This window comes from Micromesistius poutassou (assembly GCF_964030765.1).
Source record: "Micromesistius poutassou genome assembly, contig: SCAFFOLD_1253, whole genome shotgun sequence".
Classification (NCBI taxonomy): Eukaryota; Metazoa; Chordata; class Actinopteri; order Gadiformes; family Gadidae; genus Micromesistius; species Micromesistius poutassou.
The window spans coordinates 1-13,578 of NW_028177978.1; the positions used below are offsets into that span (position 1 = coordinate 1).

The window sequence follows — 13,578 nt, forward strand, 5'->3', positions numbered from 1 at the left end:
CACTGGGGCTGGGGGGAGGGATGGGCGGGGCAGGGTTTGAGCGTGTGTGTGTGTGTGTGTGGGGAGGGAGGGACAAATTAAAAGTGGGATGGATGGATGGATGGATGTGAAGGGTGTGAGCGATTTGAAGGTTACAGGTTACAGCGAAATGGCAGAGATCCACGATGGTCGACAGCAAGCGATGGATCGAGGGGGAAAGTGAGAGAAAGTGACAGTGGTTGTCATCTGCACCTTCTAGTCACACGCCAGCAACAAAACCACAAACCCATGCACAGACATCAGGGAGCACGGGGAGGGTTAAGAGAGCACTAGTTAGGGGAGGGTTAAGAGAGGACTAGTGAGGGCAGGGTAGGGGGATGGAGGGAAGAGGTCTAGAGAAGTGGAGGGACGATCGAGGGAGGATAGCAGAAGTAGGAGGGAAAAGAGGAGTTCTACAAGACCACACCTGCAGTTAAGATAAGTAACGGGAAACAGCATTACCAGTTTAGTAGTAAGTAAGCATGCAATCCAATACGTTGCTCTGAATATTTTTTCATAATCGAGTATTCCGATCTGCCCTCCATAACTATGTTTCGCAATATTAAAAAGAAAAAGGCAAAACCCAAGTCGAAGTTTCCATTCCTTTCCATTATTCATTTAAATTAAATGAATAATCTCAATAATAATAATAATAATAATAACAGTTTAAATATGATATTTAATATTCTATTTTTTAACCTTTTGGTGGTTATTCTTACACAAAAGCAGTTTCTACCTGTAAGGAATATATTCCCAAGAGGCACAACACACAGGGTTTCATTCAGATTTAACTGTTCTAAACATACCTCGACTGGTGATAAAAAGCCCCAAGTCTAACTGAATTTTTTTCCAACATCTATGTTTATTAGTCACGGTGTAAAACACATGTTTTTGTATTTGCATTTGAAATGGTTAAACTGGTATCATGTACGTAGATAGGGTTGGAATAACTTTTACAGTACAAGGGAAATAGAGTTAGAATAGGTATAAAAGTAACTTCCTATGGGTCAAGAAAACACAATGAAAACATTCAGGATGACTCGACATGAACGTAAACTACATTGCTTACATTTCATTACGATATGAAAAAAAAAACGGATCTTTTTTTCCCAGACATACAAGACAAAAAGAGTCAGAATCAAAGAACGGACCGTTATTCGATACAGCCAGGATCCCATGAATGTCCGCTACACTGTTTTACAAATCCAACAAACACTGTCTAACTCTACCGTACACGAGGAGGATGAAGCAGTAGTGAGCTGGGGGGTGTGCAGCTCATGTACAACGTTGAGACGACATATTGCATGTAAAATAACCTGCCCAGGCACATCTGAGGTCAGCCACTCATCATCGTTCTACCTTCGAGATTTTAATCAGCTGGCAGTTTTGGCAGAACTTAAGTTGTATTCCCACAGTGCCTTTGTGGTTTATACAACGCTATAACGATCACAATGAGGATACCACCCTGCCTTCTCTATTTGTTAAGCAGTGTTGTTCAGACAAACACGCGATGGATTGACTATGGCTCTGGAACTAACCTGAACAGTAAGGAAGTCTGTTATACTCATTCTAACTCACGGCACAAATACAAAAACAATACTTAAATCTTCCATTAAAGCTAGAATCTTCTTCAGATATCCCTCACTGGTTTTGCTTAAATAGCCTACCGAATATAATTATAGTATAATGCTTAGCATGTGTATCTGCGCTTGTATTTATGTTCATGTACATTCAGATGTGTGAGTGAATTTAAAAAAGGTTATCATTAATCAAATATTGATACAGGGTTAAAAGGTTATTTCTGATCAACTGAAAAGAGTCACCAACAATGCTAACTGAACTTTGCTATATGAGCAGCAGTCCAGTCTTCATATTTCAGAGGAAATTATCTTCCAGATCCTGAAAAACAAACTGCTAATCGTGATGTCACTTTAACACGACATGACCATGAAGACCCGTTGTCCCTTGTACTACCATGATGATTTCTGCTGATGCCATTTGTCAACTTTACAAAAACCCAAACAAACCGCCCAATTCAAGTGTCACTCTAAAGTATACCGAATGTTGAGTCGAACACACAGTCTGTGTTCACCAGTTGACTGTTTAGCAGAAGAGTCAAACCGTGGGCCTGTATGAGAGTATTCATGTATTAACGCCTGTGTGTCGTGTTCAGAAGGAGATGTCCTTGACCAGCTTGTACTGATGCTCTGTGTCATTGCTGGCACATTTCACAAATGACATAGCTAATGTTCTCGTTTGACTCAGTAAGTCTTTATCACTGTAACACAGACACACGCCACACATACAGACACAGACACACACACACGCAATGAGGTGACCACATATGCATACAAAACAAATCAATGGATCAAATGAAACAAAGTTAAAACAGATGATACAAAATGGATGGATGGATGGCCGTATGAAAAAGGAGGGAAAAAGGAAGAAAGGGAGGAAGGAAGGAAGGGAGGGAGGAAGAAAGGAAGGATGTCAATACATCAGTGTTCTAGAGCTTATTTACACACACAGAAAATGTCACCCCTTCACTATCAACCCAGGTGACGAACTATTGATATAGAATTTGATTTCAATCACATTGATGATGTGCACATTTAAACCAAAGCCTGCCAAATACTCCTGGGTGGTGTTGGCAGACATGAACCAGGTCTGGGTGTGGGATCTTTAGGTCAGGAGGGCATAGAGCTTGCCTCTTCTAAACTAGACGTATGTGAGAATAATATAAATCCCATAGACAGAGTCTTGTAGGAACAAAATTGGCAGTGAACTCAGTAGACTTCAGCTACTTGGTCACGGCTAAGCCAGAACTTTGATTTATTAAATCCTGGTCTAGAGTCAACAGTCAAGACTCTAACCTCTGCTGTACCTAAAAGCACGTCTCTCGGACCAATCACAAAGAGGATGGAACTCATTTAAACCAATGGGAGAAAAGAGAGGGGGGGAATGGACCATGTTGACTGGGACATGACAAAGCTAGGTGTTCAAGGCAATCAACCAAACAGCAAACAGCTAACCTAATGGTATGTGTTTCTATAGCAACACAGAATGCCCGACATCCACAAAAAAAAAACGTTACCCCTAATTTATCAGATGTTACATTTACTAATGTATTAAAAGTAATTTATTATGTTTTACATCTGTAAATATATGGCTAAATTTGTTGTCATTAGTTTGGACTTTGGACAACTAGCACTAAAAAAATCCTCTCAGTGTTATATAATGTCAATCATTCCCCTTTTCTGTTTTGAGGCAGCCCAACACAACTGGTCCAGTCTTACCTTTGCTCCAGCTGCTTCATGGTGGCACTGATCTGATTTGTCTTCTCCTCCAGTCTATGAATCATGTCATTCTTCTGCTTCATCCCGTCATCGGAAGTCTGGACAACCATATTCAACATTCAACAGTTGTAGGGCTGAACGATTAATCACATTCAAACTGAAATCTTTACGTAATAGAATGTGATTTGCAAATCGCAACGGCTATGATTAAAAAAACATAGAAATAAACTTTTTTGTTCATTTTTGGGGGGGATTTGTTACTGTTACTGACTGGAGATCAGTAACAATCTTACTTATTTTTCTTTTACAATTCAAGTGTTAAAAAAAGACGTTCTAATATCAATTCATCCATCAATTCATTTCAACACATAGGCCTGGCCTAAAGGAAAGAGCAGTTTATATGTTGACTGCTTCTAATGTTGTGTTGGTCATACTATAGAATGATTTATTGTTTGTTTAGTGAATAATACAGAACATAAGGAACTTATGAAAAAAAATCGCAATTTGGTCAAAATAATCGCAATTTGATTATTTCCCCAAATCGTTCAGCCCAAAATAGATAGAATATTGTTACGGGTCGTATGCGTGGAAGGGTTCGTAGGGTTCATCATCAGGGATTCAGGGATGGGTAAGAGGTAGCTACCTGCATCTTTTGGTACATCTCTACATTGATAGTCTTGACCTCATCCAGCTGGTGTCTCAACCCGATGAGAGTGTCCTGTGGACACAGAGGCAGCCGCTTGACCGGTTACAACAAACACAGAGCCTCATCCCAGCCTTGTGTCTACAGCGCTCGCTGCTAATGATTTACCATGGTTCAATATGTGCTGGCACGCTTGTGCTGTTGTAACAGAGGGACGGTGTTAAATGACAGACCAACAGACAGACAGACAGACAGACAGACAGACAGACAGACAGACAGACAGACAGATAGCACATAGCAGAGTGGGCCTTCACAAGCTGTAGCATGCAGTCCCGTGTGTGTTTTTAATTTCCCTATCTAGATTTATGCATTCAAATCTTGGTTTTGAATACAGAAATGTAGAAAATAAAACAATTATACATTACATTTCCTGAGTGTGACAGGAACATTTCAGGATTTAGAAGCCAAAATAAAAAATACAAAAAAATGACAATTTCAATTAAAAAATCTGCCCAAAAAAATCTTAAGTAGACAAACTAAATATAATCGGTGATAATTCTGTGATGTTTAACGACGTGTGACGGGAGGAGCAAACGCAGAGTACCATCAAACGGTACCCTGCTCAAACACCCACCACGGAAACCAAGTCTCACCTGTTTCTCGTGGATGTCCTTCTCAAGAAGTTTCATAGCCAGTTCCATTTCCTGTTTCATGGACACCTGCACTACCAGCTCGTTCTCCACATCCTGAACACGTACAACCGTATTATTTTCATTAAAGCACTGACACACATTCACATAGCCCCCCCCCCCTTCCGTGACCTTTGACCCTGGCTGCCTCACCTGTCTGAGCTGGCACTCCTCCTTCAGCTGTCTCTGGGCTTCGTTGTACATCTCGTCCAGACCCTGGCGGGACTGTTTGTATGTGTCCCGTTCCACGGTCACATCACCCTGCGTCAGCTGCAAACACAAACCATGCCTTTAGAATCATGTTCGTCCTAATAGTGTGTGTGTGTGTGTGTGTGTGTGTGTGTGTGTGTGTGTGTGTGTGTGTGTGTGTGTGTGTGTGTGTGTGTGTGTGTGTGTGTGTGTGTGTGTGTGTGATGGTCATTCACAGGTGTACTGTATGCTCACTTTGTGTAGACAGTAGGAGACTGTGAGTGTTACACTTTTAGGTTTGAAGGGTGTGGTTGGGGATGCCAGGGTGTTTTCTGTGTGGGATTGTGTGTGTGTGTGTGTGTGTGTGTGTGTGTGTGTGTGTGTGTGTGTGTGTGTGTGTGTGTGTGTGTGTGTGTGTGTGTGTGTGTGTGTGTGTGTGTGTGTGTGTGTGTTTTCTGTGTGGGATTGTGTCTGTGTGTGCATGGTAGTCAGGTGTGGTTAATACATATGGTCAGAGTGGTAACAGTCACAGTCTTGATACCTCTAAATGTTGTTTTGCTTTTAGTAAAATGAGGCTGTTTTCACTTCTTAGCTGTTGATTTTCCTCCTGTAGTTTGATGATGTTGTTCTTGGCTATCGCCAACTGAAAGCAAATACACAATACATACACACATATTACAATCACATGCCATGAACAAAGGAATAAAGCAAACATTATAAACGGTTGGAGTCTCACCTCCTCTATGAGTTTAGTGTTAGACTTCTCCAGATTGTCCACTCTGCCCTGAAGACCATTGACTGTAGAGCTGAACAAATCAAAACACACACACACACACACACACAGATTAATTCTCCATCTACTCCTTCCTGGACACGCTAATACATACAGGCTCTCTGAGAGAACAGCTCATATTATTATCAGCTGCCAATATCATAATTATAGTATTGTACGGATTGTATGTAAGACTATAGGGTGTAAGTAAATCATACTTAAGTTGTCTGTTCAATTCCTCCACATAGTTCTTCTGATCCAAGATGGAGGCTATCTGACTGTTCCTGTTGACATGGAAACAGAGATGAAAATAGAATTCTGCAAAAGACATGCCCAATTTGATTAGAGAGGGAGAGAGAAAGAAGTAGAACAACTTTGAAATGGATGGAAAGCAATTCTACCTCTCTTCGCTCCTGAAGTCATCAATGTCATTCTTCAGGTACATGGAGAAGTCTATCACCCCAACCTACAATGAGACAATAAACATACACAAATAAGTTTCCATGAAAACGATGCTTACTTAAAAGAGAGAATGTATGTATGTGTGTGTTGCGTGTGTGTACGTGTATGCATATGTGTGTGTGTTAACCTGGGAATCCAGATCCTCTCCTTTCACACAAAGGTTGGCGTCGATGACGTTCAGACCCACGAGCAGGCCCACAATGACGGCTCCCTCCTCCTCCAGCATCACTGCAGAGCTCTCATAGAAGTCACTGTTGAGGGTAGACACACACACACACACACACACACACACACACACACACACACACACACACACACACACACACACACACACACACACACACACACACACACACACACACACACACACACACACCAGCGTGTTGTCAAATGTTGACTCAAAGCGATGTGAGGTAAGAGGTAAACGGTAATTTGACACCGTGATTTTGATAAAGGGGCCTTTTTTGCTGGCTATCAGCATGTTAGTAGGACAAGGACAACTGGCATGAAGGACCCACTGAGGTCAGGTCATATATGATGCTGTGTGTGTGTACCTCAGCAGGTCTTTTCTGGTAATAAGGAGTCTTAAGTAGTCCGCTAGTCTCTTCTGCATGAGCGCCAGACGCAGCCAGGCTCGTGCTCTGCCTAATGGGGTCCTGGACACACACACACACACACACACACACACACACACACACACACACACACACACACACACACACACACACACACACACACACACACACACACACACACACACACACACACACACACACACACAAACAAACAAAACAAGCAGGTCATTATACAGATCCCTTTTCCATGTTCCTTCTCATTCCCCTGTGGGGGAGTTTGTCCTCACTTCTCTGGGGGCTTTGGGCTAGGAGTGTTGAGACTGTAACTGTGATAATAGAAATGAAGTTGACTTGACAAATTGTAGTTGTGGGGACTGGAAAAGGTCTGCTGCTACGCCTTAACAGTTTAAGGTGATTTGATAATATCTATATGAATGCCCCTCCCATGTTTCGCTCAAAGGTCACAACCCAAGCTGCTTTCCTTAAATTACTACTACTGCTACTACTACCAGGTCTACTACTACTGCTGCTACGTTTTTACAATGCAGTCATGCAGTTAGCAGACACTTTAAATCCAAAGCAATACATCTAAGAATGTTTTCATGCAACGCAACGTTTGCGTCCTATACAGTGATAGATAAATGGTGTCTATTTTGCCCGGCGTTTTTTTCCTGTATCCTTGTGAAGCATCGAATCAGGTTCACATGTGTCATCTGTTCCATCGCTTGGACCCACTGACTCAGCACTTCAAGGGGGAAGCTGTCTGTATCAGTCTCTGACTGTTGTTCCCCTTTCTAAGGTGTAGGCCAAAGCTTAAGACCATGAAGTCTAACGTGCTGCTAAAGGCTAGCCCAGTCTACGGTGAAGGTCCATGAAGGAGAGAGCCGATGACAGCAGATACCTCTTACTGCTACCACAAGCCTCGGCCAACACTGGTGTGATGGGAAAAAACAAGCTGTTTACATTAGTAAATGTGAATGTGTGGAAAGAAAAACTAGCTTTAAGTACATTTTGTTGTGGGTAAGACGGAGAGAGACTTAAGTCCCTTTCACAATGTGTGACTAGACACTCCTTTACTGTAGGTGATCTTAAATACGAAACCGTAAAAATACAATAACACGGATACCCCTCAAACACATGTAGTATTGATCAACGCCAAATCCTTCATCTTGGATGTGCTGTGAACAAACGTTTGTTTTTTGTTTACAGCCCACTTTTTGCCTCCTGCACACACGACCCAGGCGCCACCCCCTTGCCTTTACCAAACGGAGCATTCCCAGCATGTGAGGACGTTCATAAACCACCACCAGGACAGGTAGAGGAGGAAGAGGAACGCTGAGAAAGATGGTGAAAGGAAAGCAGAAGCAAGACACTATCGCTTCCCCCCCTGCCAGGTAAATCCAGCTCACTGGTAACTCACCATACGTGCTGGTCTCACAACACACTCCCCACGGTTGCACTCTGTGGCAGGTGGTGCGTATCCATGTATACGATGTAGGATGTTTTTTTATGTATACATGTATGTAAATCAAAATGTTATCGAAATGATTGCGACGCCCTACACGTAGTTTTCTCGAGATATGATGAAGAAACATTATTAGATGGGACAGACCCCAACAAATGTCCCACCATGAATCAAATCCATTTTCACGCAATATGATTTTATACCGGATCTTCCAGGCCTGATGTATGTGTGTGTGTTGTGTTGCATTCTCACTTGAGGCCGGGTAGGTCCCGTACGGAGGCGGAGATCTCGGCCGCCTCGGGACACAGCTTCTCCACCAGCTCCAGAGGACCCCAAAGAGACTTGTTAAACCCCAGGAAGGACTTCTTCACTGCAGGGAGGGAGGGAGGGAGGGAGGGGGAGAGAGGAAGAGAGAAACACAGAGAGGTAGGACAGAAAGAGAGAGAGAGGTAGGACAGAGGTAGGAAAAAGAGGTAGGAGAGAGAGGTAGGAGGGAGAGAGAGAAGTAGGGAAGACAGCGAGAGAGGAAGGAAAGAGAGGGAGACAGAATGAAATAGTTAAGAAAGAGAGAGAGAAAGAAAGAAAAAATAGAGAGACTCAAAATCTGGAACTGATGATGTCGCATAGAAGACACACACAAGCAACAATAGCACATGTGAGATGTCTGCCTTCTGGGGTTTCAGCCAGAAAGGGCTTTCTGCTTAACCCTTAACCTAAGCAAGTAATGGTAGTGCTGAAACCTAACCAAGTAGGTTGGTTACCTAAAAGGAAACTGTAAAAAAATGACTATATGAAGTGACCCTAACCCTAACCCTAACCACCACAACCTTCTTCCTGCATGTACTCTGTCACACTTTATACCTCACCAGCCTTTCAGGCAGAACCATGTCCGACAGAAAGCCAGTGAAGGCCAACTTCTCCCGTGCCTTCACCACAACGCCGCACCGCTTGCCCTTTGACCCTCCGTACCTCGGAGGCCGTGTTTGAGGCAGTGCTCCATGACGACGAAGAACTGCTGCAGCGGAGGGTAGTCCGAGTCCAGCGTCCTGCCAAAGCTCAGCGCCGACTCGATGAGACCCTTGATGCTGAGCTTGGCCATGTTCAGCAGGTTGGCCCGCTCCATGGCCATGGGGTCCCGCAGAGCTGCCAGGGGAAGGGGCAGAACCATACGCGTGTGGAGGTCAGACTGCGTGGTGGTGGCATGATGCTGCCAAGATGTGGCGCTTCTCGAACAACGCTCTCTACCCAAACATTGGACAGAGTGCAGCTTTATTCTACTGATGTTTTACACCGTGTTTTTAATTAATTTCACACTTCTAATGTGAAGTGACACTTGTTACTTGTAGGGACGTTTTATTTCATGTTAGATTTTGTGAGCAATTTATAGGCCTACATGCTCGTCAAGTTTTTTCATAGTCTTATTGCCTGAAGCAAGATACGTGCGCATACTCATATGTACACGCCTACTGTTCAAACACCTCTTCAAACAATATATCTATAGTGGACGTGGAGTAATATACAACAGCCCAAATCCTCTTTTGCTCTACGTAAGCCAGTATAAATGTTTTTAAGCACCGTCAGACACACAGATGTACATTTTACCATTCATTGGCAGTTTGAGAACCACTTTTGTTGTTGTTTTGTTAAAATAAAATAAGCATGACAGACTGCCGTTTGGTGACAGCCTCAACTTGGCAAGAAGACATCAGTGTGTAACAGTTTGTCATCAACTGTAGAGAGGGATGACTGGACAACCATGGTGGAGGCTACATGGCTACAGACCACACAAGTGTATCCTGATCACATAATGTTGTTAGTCTTTCTACGTCATCGTTTAATACTGCTTAATGATGAAGCTTGATTAGGACAAATTAGGACAAGTAGCTCAGGGGTACAATCTTTTAAAGTTAGCGGTAACGATTTGTTGAATAGGTACATTGTATTTTTACCCAGGAAAACTTGAAATGAAATAGGAAATATATTTTACAAATATTTGATAGTTGTTTGTCTTTGTAAGAACTATACAAGTTTTGATTATGCCTTTGATTAAAAGATATGATGAAATTGAGCAGTTGTGTTTTGCTTATGTCACACTGATGATGTAGGATAATTCAAACTAGGCCGTCTATATTGAGACACTGTAAAATCACCTGCCAAATGACATCATGATTGCCCTAAAATTTAGACATGCAAATTATCCCAATTCCTGAATCTAGATCCATCATAGGCATTTAAATGACATGCCTATGATATAATTATGTATTGTGGTCAATAGTTAAACTCTGAGTACATTAAGGAAAATGTAGGCTATTGCCTACATTTCATAGGAAGTGGTTGATAATGCCCGGTTTCTTAAATGTGAGTCAAATTTGTTTATAGGGGCTGCTGCTGTGTCTTGTGTCTTCTTCAAAAAGCACATGCTGTGTACAATTTTATCAATGGAGTCTTGTGACACAGTCAACAGGGTAGAAGAGTGCTTAAGATGAGCTCAATGGCATCCATCAGAAACCAATGTTCTGACATCACCAGGCCCTGTTGTTTGTCACATTGATGCAGAAGGACATGGTGCATTAAATGACATAGTGCATGGGGTCACTAAATGGGTGAATGGCTGGAATTGTGTCATCCATCTGTCCCGGGCATAGTTCTATTTTAAATATTGCAATTGTGGTGCTTTGTTTGTGGTAATCAAGGCAAGGCAAAGACGCCATTGGTTGAGTTATAGACTTAAACCCAATCTCATACACTTAGATACAGCGAATATATTTGGGGATGAGGGGTGTTGATGTATACTTACGTTACAATCCCTGGTTTAATTGTCCATTTAAATTGTTATTGTACGCAAGACAAGAGATGGATCGGTCCGGATGAGGATGTAATAAGTGTAAAACCAAACCCATTTTCTATTAAACTGAACCGAATCAAAAAGGTCCAAGCTCTTATGCGAGGCATCCTTCCTACACCACAGCTGTCACTGGATCTCACCTTTGGGGGTCCACTCCTCGGCCAGGGACGTCCTGTGGTCCGACACCTTGGGCAGGACATGTATGCTCCCAGAAAACGTCTCGGATGCCTTCCTGGCCAAGGCAAATATAGGAACCTGCCATCGGCCGTCTCCCCCTGCCCGTACGGTACTACCGCTGCCACTAGCTTTATTATCTCCGGCGAGGTTTGCTTTCTCATCCTGCAATCTCAAAATCCCAAATGCCTTTTCCTTGTTGTTATCCGCTTCGGCGAAAGCTAAGTCGTGCTCTGCGGAAGATGCCATCGCTCACCCTACACAATGAATAACGCTAGCGGACACAGCAGGAATATGCGAGGTGGATGGAGAGGGCTAACCAACATAAGCTAACATCCATGGATCGTTCACCAGGCGAGCAGTATGGATCAAAAGAATCTCGGGATGTCTCTCGTCAAAACAATGAAGGATCCGGTGCATAGATCCCACCCCCGCACGCACAAGAAAATGTAAACACTATGATCCGGTTGACATGTTGTATGTTAGCGACACGTCCATGGTAGCTGGTAGTCCAAAGAGCACTTGCCATTCATCTCAGGGATGTACAGTAGTGTTTACTATGATATTGCTAGCGGATAGTGAACGCCGAGTGTTCCGCTGCACCCATTGGAGGGCCGTGGCCAAAGCTCACGAGACACACAAAAACACTACGTAATGGTTGTGTGGCTGAGAACAGTGCCTTACAGCGCCCCCTACAGTTTGAAACGAGATGGAGGCGTTAAACCGGTGAGTCTGCACTAGGAGTACATTTATGTTTATTGTAAACATAATCTCCAACTGTAACAACGGTATATTTATTACCATAAATGATGATCCAACGTAATTGGATGTGTCTATTTATTAGTGTAATGTTTATGTATTTACTTACTCACTTACAGTGCAATAGATAAAACACTTGGAATATAATAAATAATAGGCAACTAGGCAACTAAAACATTTCAAGGAGGTCTATTGATGAAAGACAGATGAGATTGAATGAGTCATACAACCAAGAGAAGAAACACATCAGAGAGAGACAGAGAGTGAGAGAGAGGGGGGGGGGGGGGGGGGGGGGGGGTGAGAGCAGGGGCGAGAGAGGCTCGGCAGTAGATAGAGAAACAGATAGATTACCTAATATATGTCCAGAGGAGACATGACTGAAGGAGATGACTTACCCTGGCTGTAGGCCAGTCGCTCCATGCTCTCACTGTGGGTGATGCCCCACCGGTGAAGACTCTGAGGGGAGTACATGGCGATGAGGAGAAAGAGACTATTGATGTAGTGGTGTAGTATCTTCAGGTCTCTCTGTTGTCACACAGCCCACTCAATGGCCCCTCAGAGGAGATTGAAGACTGAAGGTCTGGGCTGGGGTGGATTCTCTGCCTGCCTGGGATGTGATCCAATCTGATTGTGTGTCTGTTTTCAGTCTCGGCTCACTAGAATCAGCTCATGGGAGGTGGATGGGGCGAGAGTCCCCTGGTTCTGAGCAAGAAGCTCTGGACCTCCTGGACTCAGCGTCCTCTTCAGAAAACACTGCAGCACACTGTAAAACAATCACATGGCTGAGGAGAATGAGTCACAGAGGACTGGAGCCTGTGTGAATCATAACTATGAATACCTTGAAATGAACAGGTTAGAGGAAGATAGGCTTGAGGTTGATAAATCAATTGATATCAATTGTTCTCTAACACAATATCAAACATTCACCTGAAAATTAAAGAATATGGGTTATATTGGCATCACTTGTGGTGATGCCATGCATGGAGTCAGACAAGGAGAGAAGAAGGCGGTTGATCAAGGTTGAGCAATCTCAGAAGTGACACATGGCCTTTTCATCTTTGCTTTTCTCTTCTTGTTCTCTTCTCTCTCTTCCTGCCCTCCATTTGCCTCTGTGGTTCTCCCTCGCTCGCCGGTTTAATGTTTCTCAGTAATCACTTAAGGCTGACCATGAGTCATATGATTGGTTTACAGCCGCCCAGTGCATTTCCTGGGTGTTAGTATGTATGGAAGTATAGTTCCCTGGCTACTGTTTAACAGAGAGCAAACGAGAGAGAGAGAGAGAGAGAGAGGGGGGGGGGGGGGGGGGGGGGGAGAGGGAGAGAGAGAGAGAGAGAGAGAGAGAGAGAGAGAGAGAGAGAGAGAGAGAGAGAGAGAGAGAGAGAGAGGGAGAGAGAGAGAGAGAGAGAGAGAGAGAAAAGAGAGAGGGAGATAGACATTCTTTCTTTATCCCCCTGCCTGTTTTTCTGTCAATGGCTCTCCCCCCCTTCCCTTTCATCGTGTATTTCTTACTACCTCTCTCCCTTTGAAGCTCACCCGTTATCCATTAACATCTCTCAGAATGTGAAACATAATTCTTCTTCTTTAATGTTGATATCTGTGTGGATTATTTATTATTATTAATCATTTATTATTTCCTTGTGTGTATCTGCTTAATCCTGGCTGTACTGTATGTCCATCGTCAATATTCATTT

The 13,578-nt window shown here is 43.3% G+C and overlaps 1 protein-coding gene across 1 annotated transcript; it reads right to left on the bottom strand.

Annotated features, from left to right (window-relative positions):
• Positions 1–2,057: 2,057 nt before the first annotated feature.
• Positions 2,058–11,768, bottom strand: rufy2 (RUN and FYVE domain containing 2). Its single transcript, XM_084490642.1, has 14 exons — positions 11,095–11,768; positions 9,079–9,252; positions 8,362–8,479; positions 6,624–6,725; positions 6,197–6,320; positions 6,009–6,073; positions 5,826–5,891; positions 5,572–5,641; positions 5,377–5,478; positions 4,800–4,916; positions 4,611–4,703; positions 3,958–4,032; positions 3,315–3,412; positions 2,058–2,296 (listed from the first exon to the last, which is right to left on the bottom strand). Exons 1-14 carry the CDS (start codon positions 11,375–11,377, stop codon positions 2,188–2,190), a joined length of 1,596 nt encoding a protein of 531 aa, XP_084346768.1. The 5' UTR covers positions 11,378–11,768; the 3' UTR covers positions 2,058–2,187.
• Positions 11,769–13,578: the final 1,810 nt, after the last annotated feature.